This window comes from Oncorhynchus masou, chromosome 18, assembly GCF_036934945.1.
Source record: "Oncorhynchus masou masou isolate Uvic2021 chromosome 18, UVic_Omas_1.1, whole genome shotgun sequence".
In the NCBI taxonomy this organism is placed as follows: Eukaryota; Metazoa; Chordata; class Actinopteri; order Salmoniformes; family Salmonidae; genus Oncorhynchus; species Oncorhynchus masou.
Window position 1 is genome coordinate 75,371,367 of NC_088229.1, and position 19,584 is coordinate 75,390,950.

General features: G+C 47.2%; 1 protein-coding gene across 2 annotated transcripts in view; it reads right to left on the reverse strand.

The window, feature by feature from the left end:
- Positions 1-1,987: 1,987 nt before the first annotated feature.
- Positions 1,988-19,584, reverse strand: part of tasp1 (taspase, threonine aspartase, 1) — a 97,324-nt gene continuing 79,727 nt past the window's right edge. For both annotated transcript variants that reach the window (XM_064924483.1, XM_064924484.1), the window contains 3 exons: positions 18,228-18,335; positions 15,203-15,276; positions 1,988-2,291 (listed from right to left, as the gene is read on the reverse strand). In XM_064924483.1, the coding sequence (XP_064780555.1) occupies positions 2,190-2,291; positions 15,203-15,276; positions 18,228-18,335 (284 nt within the window). In that variant the 3' untranslated portion in view covers positions 1,988-2,189. The remainder of the gene's footprint in view (positions 2,292-15,202; positions 15,277-18,227; positions 18,336-19,584) is intronic.

The following is a 19,584-nucleotide window of genomic DNA, read 5'->3' on the forward strand; positions in this document are numbered from 1 at the left end:
TTCATCCTAAAAAAACTCTCTAGTCCTTGCCGATGACAAGTATACCCATAACATGATGCAGCCACCAACATGCTTGAAAATATGAAGAGTGGTACTCAGTGATGTGTTGGATTCGCCCCAAACATAACACTTTGTATTCAGGACAAAGTTAATTTCTATGCCACATTTTTTTGCAGTATTACTTTAATGCCTTGTTACAAACAGGAGGCGTGTTTTTGGAATATTTGATTTCTGTACAGGCTTCCTTCTTTTTACTCTGACAATTAGGTCAGTATTGTTGTTGATTCATCCTCAGTTTTATCCTATCACAGCCATTCAACTCTGTAACTGTTTTAAAGTCACTATTGGCCTCATGGTGAAATCCCCGAGGGGTTTCCTTCCTCTCTGGCAACTGAGTTAGGAAGGACTCCTGTATCTTTATAGTGACTGGGTGTATTGATACACCATCCGATGTGTAATTAATAACTTCACCAGCTCAAGGCTTTTCATTTTATTTCTTAACTATTAGTCCAGCCAACTTATTATGTAAATTGTTAAGCACATTTTTGAAATTATTTAGGTTTGCCATAACAAAGGGGTTGAAAATTGATTGACTCAAGACGTTCCAGCTTTTAATTTTTAATGAACTTATAAACATTTTTTAAAAACATAATTTCACTTTGACATGATAGGGTGTTGTGTGTAGGCCAGTGACATCTTGCATCGCAATTTACTCCATTTAAAATTCAGTCTGCAACAACAAAACATGTAAAAAAAAAACATCAAGGGGTGTGAAAACAACTTTTTGAAGAAACTGTACCATTCATCTGTAAGTCCAAAAATGTCAAATGTAACAACTTAAGGATTCTAGCTTTAATGTATCTTTTTTTGTGATTTTCATACATTTTGGTGGAGTGGCAGCATTCTAAGGCTACGGACCATTGAAGGATTCTCTACGCTACAGACATAGTCCAATCAGATTTGATGATGCTTAGTTTTACAGTCCAATCAGATTTGATGCTTACTTTTACAGTCCAATCAAATGTGATGATTCTAGGTTTTAACTAAGCAGTGCACCTGTACTTAAGTCAACTTCGCTTCTTGAAAAGTGATCCCAAAGGATTGCTTTTATCTTTAATTATAATATTTCTCAACCCTTACGTACAAAATTCTCCCAGACACAATATTACACACGTTTAGGAACCTTTCTGTAACTCGACGCTACAGAAGCCGTCGAGTAACGTCCTAAAAACCATCACAATTCAACATGTTTCCAAAGTACACAAAACCAATGTTGTTGATGGGTTTTTTTTGCATTCAAGGAGCAGCAGCACTTGAAAGTTTGCAATAATAACCATTAATAAATCTCAAGTATTAAAAACTAAGAAAAATGTACAATAGAAATGAATATTGTTCACCCTGTTTTCCTAGATTATATACAGTAGGAGGACGGTGCCTTTAGTTAACAAAAACAAAGAAGAAGAAAAAGAATGAAACAAACCGATGATGTACAATGAAGTCTAGTTTAGGTGAGAGACGAGGCGAGGTGTTGGTATGTGGATTGTAGGCTTGGAGCGTTAAGGTAAAGTTGGCATACAGTACATGCTGGAAGCAGACAGTGGCTATAGGGATAGTTCTGTAGTGCTGGAAGCAAAAGCTAACACCTCCCCCCTTCCTCTCGTTCTCTCTTCCAACTTCCCTCTCTCTCTCTTTCCCCCCCTCTCTCCCCTCCCTCCCCCCTCCCTCTCTCTCTCTTCCAACTTCCCTCTCTCTCTCTCTTTCCCCCTCTCTCCCCTCCCCCCCCCCTCCCTCTCTCTCTCTCTTCCTACTTCCCTCTCTCTCTCTACTTCCCTCTCTCCCCCTCCCTTTCCCCTTTCCCCCTCCCTCTCATTCCCCCTCCCTCTCTCTCTCTCTTCCTACTTCCCTCTCTCTCCCCCTCCCTCTCTCTCTCTCTTCCTACTTCTCTCTCCCCCTCCCTCTCTCTCTCTTCCTACTTCCCTCTCCCCTCCCTCTCACTCTTCCTACTCCCCCCCCCTCTCTCTCTCTTTCTGACACCTGTTAAAACAGCCCAAACGTATTACTGCTGTGTGGGGGTAGAGGAGGGGGAGGGAGGGCGTTGAGGTTACATTTGAGTATTGCTGAAGGCGGCTTTGAAGAGGGGGTGTGACCCATTGGGTAATGGGTGTGGTCTGCGGGGAAGTGGGCATGGCTCAGTCGACTGTTGTTGGGGTATTGACCAGTCGACACACTCCTCCCTCTATGGCCAGCGACTGTCCTGCTACAGCCCCGGGAGGCAGGCGGGATATGTGAGTCTGGAGAGAGAGAGAAGAGAGTTTTAAACACCTTTAATTTCTAACTAAAGTGAGTACAGTTCTTACAGAATACACAGCAAAAGAGACAGAAAATAACAAGAGGGATATGTGGAACAGAAAGAGAACGGAGGGGGTTGGGGGAGAAGAGGGATATGTGGAACAGAAAGAGAACGGAGGGGGTTGGGGAGGAGAAGAGGGATATGTGGAACAGAAAGAGAACGGAGGGGGTTGGGGGAGGAGGAGAGGGATATGTGGAACAGAAAGAGAACGGAGGGGGTTGGGGGAGGAGAAGAGGGATATGTGGAACAGAAAGAGAATGGAGGGGGTTGGGGGAGGAGGAGAAGAGGGATATGTGGAACAGAAAGAGAACGGAGGGGGTTGGGGGGAGGAGAAGAGGGATATGTGGAACAGAAAGAGAACGGAGGGGGTTGGGGGAGGAGGAGAGGGATATGTGGAACAGAAAGAGAACGGAGGGGGTTGGGGGGAGGAGAAGAAGGATATGTGGAACAGAAAGAGAACGGAGGGGGTTGGGGGGGAGAAGAGGCATATGTGGAACAGAAAGAGAACGGAGGGGGTTGGGGGGAGGAGAAGAGGGATATGTGGAACAGAAAGAGAACGGAGGGGGTTGGGGAGGAGGTGAAGAGGTTTATGTGGAACAGAAAGAGAACGGAGGGGGTTGGGGGGAGGAGAAGAGGGATATGTGGAACAGAAAGAGAACGGAGGGGGTTGGGGGAGGAGGAGAGGGATATGTGGAACAGAAAGAGAACGGAGGGGGTTGGGGGGAGGAGGAGAGGGATATGTAGAACAGAAAGAGAACGGAGGGGGTTGGGGGAAGAGGAGAGGGATATGTAGAACAGAAAGAGAACGGAGGGGGTTGGGGGAGGAGGAGAAGAGGGACATGTGGAACAGAAAGAACAGAGGGGGTTGGGGGGAGGAGGAGAGGGATATGTAGAACAGAAAGAGAACAGAGGGGGTTGGGGGAGGAGGAGAGGGATATGTAGAACAGAAAGAGAACGGAGGGGGTTGGGGGAGGAGGAGAAGAGGGATATGTGGAACAGAAAGAGAACGGAGGGGGTAGGGGGGAAGAGAAGAGGGATATGTAGAACAGAAAGAGAACGGAGGGGGTTGGGTGGTGGTTGGGTGGAGGGGGCGGGGGCAGAGTAACAGAGTTGGGGCTTCCTTTGTGGGATCAAAGGAGAACGTCTCTCCTTGTGCTAATAACTACAGCAGGCCAGGCAGGCAGTGTTCCCTCCCTCCCAGTCAGTAACACCCTAAGGTAATCTGTCACTACTGTGGGACAACCCTGTCAGAGTCAGTACAGGCCAGGGTCCTGTCATTAGGGCACAGATTTTTTTTTTGAATGTTTGAAAAAAAAAAAAAAAAACGAATAAGAACTTTTCTTATTAGATAAGAGCTTCTCTTATTAAGTCCAGATCGTCCCTGCCTCTTTCAGTCTGTTTTCATCTGGTTGGTGCCTAACGAACACAACCCAGGCCAGAACACATATGGAAACACTAGCCTATTACCTATGCTATACCCTCTGACTGCGTTCTATAACTGCCCTTCATCTTTAGACAGGGTTCAAGAAGATTTAAATGGTGAAAGGGTGGGAGAAGACCCATGACTGAATCATACTTTTTTGATGTGCTCAAACATAGAATAACTTGAAACAGTAAATGAGTTGAAAAGCCTGAACAATGATCATCTAGTCAAAAGCACATTCAGATGGGACACAGCTGAGACGTTTATTTCTGTTTCATTCAAAACCCAGATGAACATTTACAGAAAGAGCTGTGAGAGGGGAAGAGGACCAAAGAGCTTAGTAAACCAAACACAGAGGGTGATTATCCAACCACAGCGCTCAGGGTGTGTGAGTGATTTTTTTTTTTTTTAGGCTGGGTCTGCCACATGTGTCCCAAGTCTGGTAAGAAGATCCACTAAACTGAAGTAGATTGAACACTAGGGTCCTCTTCATTAGGGCACGCAAAAGAAAATGTTTAAAAATATTTTGTAACAGAAAACTCAAACAAGTTTTTTCTTATTGGACAAGTCATGGTAGTCCCTTCCGGGGGATTCAATTTGTTTTCTTCCGTTTGGTGCATAATGAACAGGACCCCCCAGCTCACATAGGTCATCTGAGGACATGCTCAGTCCCAAATGGCACTCCATTCCCTACATAGTGCACTACGTTTGACCAGGATCCTCATGCACGATGACGAATGTAGTGGACAAATTAGTCTGTTATATCACACCTGACTACACCACTACAGGTGATCTAGTCTGTTATATCACACCTGACTACACCACTACAGGTGATCTAGTCTGTTATATCACACCACTACAGGTGATCTAGTCTGTTATATCACACCTGACTACACCACTACAGGTGATCTAGTCTGTTATATCACACCTGACTACACCACTACAGGTGATCTAGTCTGTTATAACACACCTGACTACACCACTACAGGTGATCTAGTCTGTTATATCACACCACTACAGGTGATCTAGTCTGTTATATCACACCTGACTACACCACTACAGGTGATCTAGTCTGTTATATCACACCTGACTACACCACTACAGGTGATCTAGTCTGTTATATCACACCTGACTACACCACTACAGGTGATCTAGTCTGTTATATCACACCTGACTACACCACTACAGGTGATCTAGTCTGTTATATCACACCACTACAGGTGATCTAGTCTGTTATATCACACCTGACTACACCACTACAGGTGATCTAGTCTGTTATATCACACCTGACTACACCACTACAGGTGATCTAGTCTGTTATATCACACCTGACTACACCACTACAGGTGATCTAGTCTGTTATATCACACCACTACAGGTGATCTAGTCTGTTATATCACACCTGACTACACCACTACAGGTGATCTAGTCTGTTATATCACACTGTTATATCACACCTGACTACACCACTACAGGTGATCTAGTCTGTTATATCACACCTGACTACACCACTACAGGTGATCTAGTCTGTTATATCACACCACTACAGGTGATCTAGTCTGTTATATCACACCTGACTACACCACTACAGGTGATCTAGTCTGTTATATCACACCTGACTACACCACTACAGGTGATCTAGTCTGTTATATCACACCACTACAGGTGATCTAGTCTGTTATATCACACCTGACTACACCACTACAGGTGATCTAGTCTGTTATATCACACCACTACAGGTGATCTAGTCTGTTATATCACACCACTACAGGTGATCTAGTCTGTTATATCACACCTGACTACACCACTACAGGTGATCTAGTCTGTTATATCACACCTGACTACACCACTACAGGTGATCTAGTCTGTTATATCACACCACTACAGGTGATCTAGTCTGTTATATCACACCTGACTACACCACTACAGGTGATCTAGTCTGTTATATCACACCACTACAGGTGATCTAGTCTGTTATATCACACCTGACTACACCACTACAGGTGATCTAGTCTGTTATATCACACCTGACTACACCACAGGTGATCTAGTCTGTTATATCACACCTGACTACACCACTACAGGTGATCTAGTCTGTTATATCACACCTGACTACACCACTACAGGTGATCTAGTCTGTTATATCACACCTGACTACACCACTACAGGTGATCTAGTCTGTTATATCACTACCACTACAGGTGATCTAGTCTGTTATATCACACCTGACTACACCACTACAGGTGATCTAGTCTGTTATATCACACCTGACTACACCACTACAGGTGATCTAGTCTGTTATATCACACCTGACTACACCACTACAGGTGATCTAGTCTGTTATATCACACCACTACAGGTGACTACACCACTACAGGTGATCTAGTCTGTTATATCACACCTACAGGTGATCTATATCACCACTACAGGTGATCTAGTCTGTTATATCACCTGACCACCACTACAGGTGATCTAGTCTGTTATATCACACCTACAGGTGATCTAGTCTGTTATATCACACCACTACAGGTGATCTAGTCTGTTATATCTCACCTGACTACACCACTACAGGTGACTACATAACACTACAGACTGATCTAGTCTGTTATATCACACCTGACTACACCACTACAGGTGATCTAGTCTGTTATATCACACCACTACAGGTGATCTAGTCTGTTATATCACACCACTACAGGTGATCTAGTCTGTTATATCACACCACTACAGGTGATCTAGTCTGTTATATCACACCTGACTACACCACTACAGGTGATCTAGTCTGTTATATCACACCTGACTACACCACTACAGGTGATCTAGTCTGTTATATCACACCTGACTACACCACTACAGGTGATCTAGTCTGTTATATCACACCTGACTACAGGTGATCTAGTCTGTTATATCTCACCTGACTACACCACTACAGGTGATCTAGTCTGTTATATAACACCTGACTACACCACTACAGGTGATCTAGTCTGTTATATCACACCACCACTACAGGTGATCTAGTCTGTTATATCACACCTACAGGTGATCTAGTCTGTTATATCACACCTGACTACACCACTACAGGTGATCTAGTCTGTTATATCACACCTGACTACACCACTACAGGTGATCTAGTCTGTTATATCACACCTGACTACACCACTACAGGTGATCTAGTCTGTTATATCACACCTGACTACACCACTACAGGTGATCTAGTCTGTTATATCACACCTGACTACACCACTACAGGTGATCTAGTCTGTTATATCACACCTGACTACACCACTACAGGTGATCTAGTCTGTTATATCACACCTGACTACACCACTACAGGTGATCTAGTCTGTTATATCTCACCTGACTACACCACTACAGGTGATCTAGTCTGTTATATCACACCTGACGACACCACTACAGGTGATCTAGTCTGTTATATCACACCTGACTACACCACTACAGGTGATCTAGTCTGTTATATCACACCTGACTACACCACTACAGGTGATCTAGTCTGTTATATCTAGTCACCTGACTACACCACTACAGGTGATCTAGTCTGTTATATCACACCTGACTACACCACTACAGGTGATCTAGTCTGTTATATCACACCTACAGGTGATCTAGTCTGTTATATCACACCTACAGGTGATCTAGTCTGTTATATCACACACCTGACTACACCACTACAGGTGATCTAGTCTGTTATATCACACCTGACTACACCACTACAGGTGATCTAGTCTGTTATATCACACCTGACTACACCACTACAGGTGATCTAGTCTGTTATATCACACCACTGACTACACCACCACTACAGGTGATCTAGTCTGTTATATCACACCTGACTACACCACTACAGGTGATCTAGTCTGTTATATCTGTTATATCACACTGACTACCACTACAGGTGATCTAGTCTGTTATATCACACCTGACTACACCACTGATCTAGTCTGATATCTAGGTGATCTGTCTGTATATCACACCTGACTACACCACTACAGGTGATCTAGTCTGTTATATCACACCACCACTACAGACTACACCACTACAGGTGATCTAGTCTGTTATATCACACCTGACTACACCACTACAGGTGATCTAGTCTGTTATATCACACCTGACTACACCACTACAGGTGATCTAGTCTGTTATATCACACCTGACTACACCACTACAGGTGATCTAGTCTGTTATATCACCTGACTACACTACAGGTGACTACACCACTACAGGTGATCTAGTCTGTTATATCACACCTGACTACACCACTACAGGTGATCTAGTCTGTTATATCACACCACTACAGGTGATCTAGTCTGTTATATCACACCTGACTACACCACTACAGGTGATCTACTGTTATATCACACCTACAGGTGATCTAGTCTGTTATATCACACCTGACTACACCACTACAGGTGATCTAGTCTGTTATATCACACCTGACTACACCACTACAGGTGATCTAGTCTGTTATATCACACCTGACTACACCACTACAGGTGATCTAGTCTGTTATATCACACCTGACTACACCACTACAGGTGATCTAGTCTGTTATATCACACCTGACTACACCACTACAGGTGATCTAGTCTGTTATATCACACCTGACTACACCACGACAGGTGATCTAGTCTGTTATATCACACCTGACTACACCACTACAGGTGATCTAGTCTGTTATATCACACCACTACAGGTGATCTAGTCTGTTATATCACACCACTACAGGTGATCTAGTCTGTTATATCACACCTGACTACACCACTACAGGTGATCTAGTCTGTTATATCACACCTGACTACACCACTACAGGTGATCTAGTCTGTTATATCACACCTGACTACACCACTACAGGTGATCTAGTCTGTTATATCACACCTGACTACACCACTACAGGTGATCTAGTCTGTTATATCACACCTGACTACTAGTCTGTTATATCACACCTGACTACACCACTACAGGTGATCTAGTCTGTTATATCACACCACTACAGGTGATCTAGTCTGTTATATCACACCTGACTACAGGTGATCTAGTCTGTTATATCACACCTGACTACACCACCTACAGGTGATCTAGTCTGTTATATCACACCACTACAGGTGATCTAGTCTGTTATATCACACCTGACTACACCACTACAGGTGATCTAGTCTGTTATATCACACCTGACTACACCACTACAGGTGATCTAGTCTGTTATATCACACCACTACAGGTGATCTAGTCTGTTATATCACACCACTACAGGTGATCTAGTCTGTTATATCACACCACTACAGGTGATCTAGTCTGTTATATCACACCACTACAGGTGATCTAGTCTGTTACACCACTACAGGTGATCTAGTCTGTTATATCACACCTGACTACACCACTACAGGTGATCTAGTCTGTTATATCACACCACCACCACAGGTGACAGGTGATCTAGTCTGTTATATCACAACTGACTACACCACTACAGGTGATCTAGTCTGTTATATCTCACCTGACTACACCACTACAGGTGATCTAGTCTGTTATATCACACCTGACGACACCACTACAGGTGATCTAGTCTGTTATATCACACCTGACTACACCACTACAGGTGATCTAGTCTGTTATATCTCACACCACTACAGACTAGTCACCACTACAGGTGATCTAGTCTGTTATATCACACCTGACGACACCACTACAGGTGATCTAGTCTGTTATATCACACCTGACGACACCACAACACACAACAGGAGTTGTACAACAACAACTCACAATACTAACAAACATTTAACTGCATATCCACAGCATCTGATCAACCCATGGTTGTCTTCCTACGAGCCAGAATGGCTGATGGATGGAGTGACAAAGCAAAGAGTTACATAAGGAGTAAAGAGGCAGATGTTTCCAGTCAATTCTCTGTTGACAGTTTGTTGCTCCAGTGATTGAAGTGACTGACCACACTGGCGGACTCTGATTCACTTTAAATACAACAATGTTTTTCTGTGTTTGTCTGTGAAAAAAAAACACAACCCCTTTGTTGAGCTGATGTGTTTTAAAAAAGCAGCTAGCTGACACGTTAACACCCGAGTGGAGGGGGGGGGTGAGGAGGAGTGGACGAGAGAAGAGGAGGAAAGAAGGTGGAGAGGGGAAGGAGAGGAGAGTGAGGATAAGAGGAAAGGGGAGGAGAGAAGAAGAGGGGAGGAGGAGAGGAAAGGGAGGAGAGAAGGAGGAGAAGAGGAGGAAGGGGAGGAAAAGAGATGAGCATAGGAGAGGGCATGAGGAGAAGAGATGAGCAGAGAGAAGAGGAGGAGAAGAGGAGATGAGCAGAGAGAAGAGGAGGAATAAAGAGCATAGGAGAGAAGAGGAGAAGAGGAGGAGAAGAGAGCAGAGGGGTAGAAGAGATGAGCAGAGAGGAGGAGAAGAGGAGAGAAGGAGAGAAAAGGAATAAAGAGAAGAGGAGGAGAAGAGAGGAGAGGGAGGAGGGAGGAGAGAAAAGGAATAAAGAGAAGAGGAGGAGAAGAGAGGAGAGGGAGGAGGGAGGATAGAATGAGGAGAAGAGAGGAGGAGAGAATGAGGAGAAGAGAGGAGGGGAGAAGATTAGGAGAAGAGAGCGGGGGAGGAGAGAATGAGTAGAAGAGAGGAGAGAGGAGGGGGAGAAGAGAGGAGAGAGGGGGAGAAGAGAGGGATGAGAAGGAGGAGAGGCGAGGAAGGAGAAGAGGGGGGGAAGAGAGAAGAGGAGGAGAAGGAGAACAAGAGGAGGAGAGGAAGGGGAGGAAAAGAGATGAGCAGAGGAGTGGGGAGGAGGAGAGGAGTTGAGCAGAGAGGAGAGAGCAGAGGAGGGGGAGGAGACAATGAGGAGAAGAGCAGATGAGGGGAGAAGAGATGAGCAGAGAGGAGTGGGGAGGAGGAGAGGCGAGGAAGGAGAGGGTATAAATATAGCACAATGCCCAGTGTGCTATTACCACGTTGATGTTGTGGTGGTTTTACTATTCTATCAGAACAGTCATTGGATTCTATCCCAGAACAAGATTTTATCATATGATTTTTGTTTTCCCTTTCACAATACATGTCTATTGACTGTTCTGAGAGAATCCCATGACTGTTCTGAGAGAATCCCATGACTGTTCTGAGAGAATCCCATGACTGTTCTGAGAGAATCCCATGACTGTCCTGAGAGAATCCCATGACTGTTCTGAGAGAATCCCATGACTGTTCTGAGAGAATCCCATGACTGTTCTGAGAGAATCCCATGACTGTTCTGAGAGAATCCCATGACTGTTCTGAGAGAATCCCATGACTGTTCTGAGAGAATCCCATGACTGTTCTGATAGAATCCCATGACTGTTCTGAGAGAATCCCATGACTGTTCTGAGAGAATCCCATGACTGTTCTGAGAGAATCCCATGACTGTTCTGAGAGAATCCCATGACTGTTCTGAGAGAATCCCATGACTGTTCTGAGAGAATCCCATGACTGTTCTGAGAGAATCCCATGACTGTTCTGAGAGAATCCCATGACTGTTCTGAGAGAATCCCATGACTGTTCTGAGAGAATCCCATGACTGTTCTGAGAGAATCCCATGACTGTTCTGAGAGAATCCCATGACTGTTCTGAGAGAATCCCATGACTGTTCTGAGAGAATCCCATGACTGTTCTGAGAGAATCCCATGACTGTTCTGAGAGAATCCCATGACTGTTCTGAGAGAATCCCATGACTGTTCTGAGAGAATCCCATGACTGTTCTGAGAGAATCCCATGACTGTTCTGAGAGAATCCCATGACTGTTCTGAGAGAATCCCATGACTGTTCTGAGAGAATCCCATGACTGTCCTGAGAGAATCCCATGACTGTTCTGAGAGAATCCCATGACTGTTCTGAGAGAATCCCATGACTGTTCTGAGAGAATCCCATGACTGTTCTGAGAGAATCCCATGACTGTTCTGAGAGAATCCCATGACTGTTCTGAGAGAATCCCATGACTGTTCTGAGAGAATCCCATGACTGTTCTGAGAGAATCCTATGACTGTCCTGAGAGAATCCCATGACTGTTCTGATAGAATCCCATGACTGTTCTGATAGAATCCTATGATGTTTATTGTCTCTATGAAATGGAATTGAAAAACCCAGTGTGCTTTAATAAAACACGTGTCATTGTATTCAAACAACAGTAAAGACTGTTAAGTCCTCAACTCCATTTTAAGTCCAACATACTTTAAATCTGAACTAGATTGTAAATCCAACATGCTTTAAAACTGAACTAGATTGTAAATCCAACATGCTTTAAAACTGAACTAGATTGTAAGTCCAACATGCTTTAAAACTGAACTAGATTGTAAATCCAACATGCTTTAAAACTGAACTAGATTGTAAATCCAACATGCTTTAAAACTGAACTAGATTGTAAGTCCAACATGCTTTAAAACTGAACTAGATTGTAAATCCAACATGCTTTAAAACTGAACTAGATTGTAAGTCCAACATGCTTTAAAACTGAACTAGATTGTAAATCCAACATGCTTTAAAACTGAACTAGATTGTAAGTCCAACATGCTTTAAAACTGAACTAGATTGTAAATCCAACATGCTTTAAAACTGAACTAGATTGTAAGTCCAACATGCTTTAAAACTGAACTAGATTGTAAGTCCAACATGCTTTAAAACTGAACTAGATTGTAAGTCCAACATGCTTTAAAGTGGTCCAAAAGTGTCTAGGGGGGAATGAGCTGCACAACTAAATCAAATGGAAAGGCCTAAATGGCCGGTTCACACAGTACAGGTTTAATCACATCTTACAGTCAAATCATGTGCCAGACAAAGTATATGACGAAGAACAGCACATTAATTATGTACAGGGATGTGGTCTGTTATTAACATAGCTGGCCTGTATCAGGCCTTTCATGTCCCTGAGGACTGATCCCCTGTTTGCCCCGGCACAAAATAACAACATGAGACAGCACGGCCCGGCACTGCCCGGCCCAGTACGGCCTCCACATTACTGTGTAGTCCCCTCTCTATCAGTCTCCACATTACTGTGTAGTCCCCTCTCTATCAGTCTCCACATTACTGTGTAGTCCCCTCTCTATCAGTCTCCACATTACTGTGTAGTCCCCTCTCTATCAGTCTCCACATTACTGTGTAGTCCCCTCTCTATCAGTCTCCACATTACTGTGTAGTCTCCTCTCTATCAGTCTCCTCTCTATCAGTCTCCACATTACTGTGTAGTCTCCTCTCTATCAGTCTCCTCTCTATCAGTCTCCACATTACTGTGTAGTCCCCTCTCTATCAGTCTCCACATTACTGTGTAGTCCCCTCTCTATCAGTCTCTACATTACTGTGTAGTCCCCTCTCTATCAGTCTCTACATTACTGTGTAGTCCCCTCTCTATCAGTCTCCACATTACTGTGTAGTCCCCTCTCTATCAGTCTCCATATTACTGTGTAGTCCCCTCTCTATCAGTCTCCACATTACTGTGTAGTCCCCTCTCTATCAGTCTCCTCTCTATCAGTCTCCACATTACTGTGTAGTCCCCTCTCTATCAGTCTCCACATTACTGTGTAGTCCCCTCTCTATCAGTCTCCACATTACTGTGTAGTCCCCTCTCTATCAGTCTCCTCTCTATCAGTCTCCACATTACTGTGTAGTCCCCTCTCTATCAGTCTCCACATTACTGTGTAGTCCCCTCTCTATCAGTCTCCACATTACTGTGTAGTCCCCTCTCTATCAGTCTCCTCTCTATCAGTCTCCACATTACTGTGTAGTCCCCTCTCTATCAGTCTCCACATTACTGTGTAGTCCCCTCTCTATCAGTCTCCACATTACTGTGTAGTCTCCTCTCTATCAGTCTCCACATTACTGTGTAGTCCCCTCTCTATCAGTCTACACATTACTGTGTAGTCCCCTCTCTATCAGTCTCCACATTACTGTGTAGTCCCCTCTCTATCAGTCTCCACATTACTGTGTAGTCTCCTCTCTATCAGTCTCCACATTACTGTGTAGTCCCCTCTCTATCAGTCTCCACATTACTGTGTAGTCCCCTCTCTATCAGTCTCCACATTACTGTGTAGTCCCCTCTCTATCAGTCTCCACATTACTGTGTAGTCCCCTCTCTATCAGTCTCCACATTACTGTGTAGTCTCCTCTCTATCAGTCTCCTCTCTATCAGTCTCCACATTACTGTGTAGTCCCCTCTCTATCAGTCTCCACATTACTGTGTAGTCTCCTCTCTATCAGTCTCCACATTACTGTGTAGTCTCCTCTCTATCAGTCTCCACATTACTGTGTAGTCCCCTCTCTATCAGTCTCCACATTACTGTGTAGTCTCCTCTCTATCAGTCTCCTCTCTATCAGTCTCCACATTACTGCGTAGTCCCCTCTCTATCAGTCTCCACATTACTGTGTAGTCCCCTCTCTATCAGTCCCCTCTCTATCAGTCTCCACATTACTGTGTAGTCCCCTCTCTATCAGTCTCCACATTACTGTGTAGTCCCCTCTCTATCAGTCTCCACATTACTGTGTAGTCCCCTCTCTATCAGTCTCCACACCACCATAACATGGCAACAACACCAGCTGGACAACGGTCTACTCTAGTCCGTCACATAGCCTTTCACTAGAACATATGGGTGGTCTCCACAGGTCACACAAGGTCAAAGGTCATATGGGTGGTATCCACACAAGGTCAAAGGGTAAACCACCTTGGCTGATCTGAGATTTAACTGATTCTCCGGTTCTTAAAACATATGTTTCTGTGTTTGGATATTTATAGGTTTTACTGTCCCCAGAAAAGAAGAGTATTCACCATATTGACCTAGTGTAGTTGGCTCATATCCCCCTACCGGGCCCAACACCCAAATTACACAGAGGAGAGGCGGAGGGAGGGAGACTGGGCTACGAGAGAGACAGGTCTATATTCTTGGTTTCTTAGTCTATTTACATTGTTTTGTTCACAAGTCAGAGGTTGTTGTTCTAGATTTGAGTCTCTCTCTCTCTCTGTATCTCTCTCTCTCTCTCTGTATCTCTCTCTCTCTCTCTCTCTGTATCTCTCTCTCTCTCTCTGAAGAGAGTTGGATATTCTGCATATATTTATTGCAAATCACAACTATTTTTTCTTCTTCCCAGAAACACTCATTTGTTTGTTTTGTCACATTTTTCTAATAAAAAGCTATTACATCTGGAAAATGTCAAACAACTTTCAACAGATCTGGAGCTCGTCAGTCACTTAAACTCAAACCACAAGTCATGAAAACAGCAGGTTCTTGTAAATTATGATTAAATATCTTTACCATTGGCACTTCTCAATGTAATCCAATTATATTTATTTGAATTAGTTAACATGTCAAACTTATGTTTAAGAACAGTTTGTAATCTAAATAAAGCAGAGAAAACAGTGACATATGGCATGTTTGTTTGTTGTTGTTGTGGAGGCTCACCTTGGCTTTCCCATCCTGGGCAGACATGTAGCCAACACACATACTTTCTGTAGTGTGGCTCCACAGGAACTCAACTGGAGGGGAGGGAGAGAGAGGGGGAGAGAGAGAGAGAGAGAAAGAGGAGAGAGAGAGGAAGAGAGAGGGGGAGAGAGAGACAGAGAGAGAGAGGAGGGAGACAGAGAGGGGGAGAGAGAGAGGGGAAGAGGGGGAGAGAGAGAGGGGAAGAGGAGAGAGAAAGGGGGGATAAAGAGGAAGGGGGAGATAGGGGGAGAGAGGGGAGAGAGAGGGGAGAGGGGGAGAGAGGGGAGAGGGAGAGAGGGGAGAGGGGGAGAAAGAGAGGGATGAGAGAGGGAGAGAGGAGAGAGAGAGGTCATTGGGGAGGAGAGAGTTTGGGGAGAGAGAGAGGGGAGAGAGAAGGGGAGAGGAGAGGGGAGAGAGAGGGGGAGAGCTGGAGGAGAGAAGGGGTGAGAAGAGAGAGAGGGGAGAGATCCAGAGGGAGAGAGAGGGAGAGCCTGGAGTCAGGAGAGGGAGAGAGAGGGGAGAGAGAGGGGGTAAAGACCCAGCAGGGATGTCAGGAGAGGGGGAGAGATGGGAGAGGAGAGGAGAGAGAGAGAGAGGGATGAGAGAGGGGGAGAGATAGCCTGGATGTCAGGGGAGAGGGGGGTTGAGTATAGGGATGAGAGAGAGGGAGGAGAGGGAGAGAGAGAGCCTGGAGAGAGAGGGTTGGAGTAGCCTGGATGTCAGGAGAGGGAGGGTTGAAACTCTTACCCAGTATAGCCTGGAGTCAGGAGAGAGAGGGAGAGAGGGAGAGAGGGAGAGAGAGGAGAGAGGGAGGGAGAGGGGGGAGAGAGGGAGGGAGGGAGAGAGGGGGAGACCCAGTATAGGGGAGAGAGAGGGGGGTTGTAGTATAGCCTGGATGTCAGAGAGAGGGGATGAGAGAGGGGGGTTGAGAGAGGGGAGAGAGAGGGGGACCCAGTATAGCCTGGAGTCAGAGAGAGGGAGAGAGAGAGGGAGTCAGAGAGGGGGGTTGAGAGAGAGGGGTCAGAGAGGGTTGGGAGTAAACTCTTACCCAGTATAGGGAGAGAGAGGGGGGTTGAGAGGGAGTCAGGAGAGAGTTGGGGAGAGAGGGAGAGAGAGGGAGAGAGAGAGGGAGAGAGAGGGAGAGAGAGAGAGGGGAGAGAGGGAGAGAGAGGGAGAGAGAGGGAGAGGAGAGGGGGAGAGAGGGGGAGAGAGAGAGGGAGAGAGAGAGGGAGGGTTGAGAGGGGGAGAGAGAGGGGGAGAGAGAGAGGGAGGGAGTTGTAGAGGGGGAGATAGGGGGAGTCAGAGAGAGGGTTGGGTTGAGAGAGAGAGTAGGGAGGGATGGAGAGAGGGAGGGAGAGAGAGTAGGGGAGGATGTCAGGAGAGGGGGTTGTAGAGAGAGGGGGAGAGAGGGAGGGAGAGGGAGGTTGTAGAGGGAGGGAGAGCCTGGGCAGAGGAGAGGGAGGTAGAGTAGAGGGAGGTGGGTTGTAGAGAGAGAGGGGGCCAGGTAGAGAGAGAGAGGGGGAGGTAGAGAGAGAAAGGTAGAGAGAGAGAGGGGGAGGTAGAGAGAGAGGGGGAGGTAGAGAGAGAGAGGGGGAGGTAGAGAGAAATAAAAAAGTTGATGAGTGCAGGGTAGACAAAAAGAAGTCTGTTGGTCATTGGGACCAGGAAGTTTGGTCCAGTTTCTCAGAAGCTGAGGAGTTACACACTTCATAAACTTTATATCCGTCAGACAGAGGAAAAACATTGCACTTTGACAGCTGGCAGGGAGAAAGTCTGTGTCCCAAATTAAATTTTTTGTCATTTATCCAGAGCAACGCATAATTAGTGCATTCATCTTCAGATAGCCTGGATGTTGGGTTGGGTTGTAAACTCTTACCCAGTATAGCCTGGATGTCAGGAGAGGGTTGGGTTGTAACCTCTTACCCAGTATAGCCTGGATGTCAGGAGAGGGTTGGGTTGTAAACTCTTACCCAGTATAGCCTGGATGTCAGGAGAGGGTTGGGTTGTAAACTCTTACCTAGTATAGCCTGGATGTCAGGAGAGGGTTGGGTTGTAACCTCTTACCCAGTATAGCCTGGATGTCAGGAGAGGGTTGGGTTGTAAACTCTTACCCAGTATAGCCTGGATGTCAGGAGAGGGTTGGGTTGTAAACTCTTACCCAGTATAGCCTGGATGTCAGGAGAGGGTTGGGTTGTAAACTCTTACCCAGTATAGCCTGGATGTCAGGAGAGGGTTGGGTTGTAAACTCTTACCCAGTATAGCCTGGATGTCAGGAGAGGGTTGGGTTGTAAACTCTTACCCAGTATAGCCTGGATGTCAGGAGAGGGTTGGGTTGTAAACTCTTACCCAGTATAGCCTGGATGTCAGGAGAGGGTTGGGTTGTAACCTCTTACCCAGTATAGCCTGGATGTCAGGAGAGGGTTGGGTTGTAAACTCTTACCCAGTATAGCCTGGATGTCAGGAGAGGGTTGGGTTGTAAACTCTTACCCAGTATAGCCTGGATGTCAGGAGAGGGTTGGGGTGTAAACTCTTACCCAGTATAGCCTGGATGTCAGGAGAGGGTTGGGTTGTAAACTCTTACCCAGTATAGCCTGGATGTCAGGAGAGGGTTGGGTTGTAAACTCTTACCCAGTATAGCCTGGATGTCAGGAGAGGGTTGGGTTGTAAACTCTTACCCAGTATAGCCTGGATGTCAGGAGAGGGTTGGGGTGTAAACTCTTACCCAGTATAGCCTGGATGTCAGGAGAGGGTTGGGTTGTAAACTCTTACCCAGTATAGCCTGGATGTCAGGAGAGGGTTGGGTTGTAAACTCTTACCCAGTATAGCCTGGATGTCAGGAGAGGGTTGGGTTGTAACCTCTTACCCAGTATAGCCTGGATGTCAGGAGAGGGTTGGGGTGTAAACTCTTACCCAGTATAGCCTGGATGTCAGGAGAGGGTTGGGTTGTAAACTCTTACCCAGTATAGCCTGGATGTCAGGAGAGGGTTGGGTTGTAAACTCTTACCCAGTATAGCCTGGATGTCAGGAGAGGGTTGGGCGTCGGAACATCTGCAGCACCTCAGGACGATTACCCCTCCAAGGACACAGTCCTCACTGGCCAGGAACGGGGAACCTGGGGGAGACAGGGGAGGGGGAGACAGGGGAGGGGGAGACAGGGGGGGGGGAGACAGGGGAGGGGGAGACAGGGGGGGTAAACTCTTACCCAGAGGAGACAGGGGAGGAGGGGGAGACAGGGGAGGGGGGGAGACAGGGGAGGGGGGTTGTAGACAGGGAGGGGGAGACAGGGAGGGGGAGACAGGGGAGGGGGAGACAGGGGAGGGGGAGGAGACAGGGGAGGGGGAGACAGGGGAGGGGGAGGAGACAGGGGAGGGGGAGGAGACAGGGGAGGGGGAGGGAGACAGTGTAGGGGGGAGGAGACAGGGGAGGGGGAGGGAGACAGGGGAGGGGGAGGAGACAGTGTAGGGGGGAGGAGACAGGGGAGGGGGGAGGGAGACAGTGTAGGGGGGAGGAGACAGGGGAGGGGGGAGGGAGACAGGGGAGGGGGAGGAGACAGTGTAGGGGGAGAGACAGGGGAGGGGGAGGAGACAGCGGAGGGGGGAGGGAGACAGTGTAGGGGGAGGAGACAGGGGAGGGGGGGGAGGGAGACAGGGGAGGGGGAGGAGACAGTGTAGGGGGAGGAGACAGGGGAGGGGGAGGAGACAGGGGAGGGAGACAGTGTAGGGGGAGGAGACAGGGGAGGGGGGAGGGAGACAGGGGAGGGGGAGACAGTGTAGGGGGAGAGACAGGGGAGGGGGGAGGAGACAGTGTAGGGGGGGGGGAGACAGGGGAGGGGGGAGACAGTGTAGGGGGGAGGAGACAGTGTAGGGGGAGGAGACAGTGTAGGGGGAGGAGACAGTGTAGGGGGGAGGAGACAGTGTAGTGGGGAGGAGACAGGGGAGGGGGAGGGAGACAGTGTAGGGGGGAGGAGACAGGGAGGGGGAGGGAGACAGGGGAGGGGGAGGGAGACAGGGGAGGGGGGGAGGAGACAGGGGAGGGGGAGGGAGACAGGGGGAGGGGGGGAGGATACAGGGGAGGGGGAGGGGGACGGGAGGGGGAGGGAGACAGGGGAGGGAGACAGTGTAGGAGGGGGAGGGAGACAGGGGAGGGGGAGGAGACAGGGGAGGGGGAGACAGGGGAGGGGGAGGAGACAGGGGGAGGGGGAGGGAGACAGTGTAGGGGGAGGAGACAGGGGAGGGGGAGGAGACAGGGGAGGGGGAGGAGACAGGGGAGGGGGAGGAGACAGGGGAGGGGGAGGAGACAGGGGAGGAGACAGTGTAGGGGGAGGAGACAGGGGAGGGGGAGGGAGACAGGGGGGGGGGAGG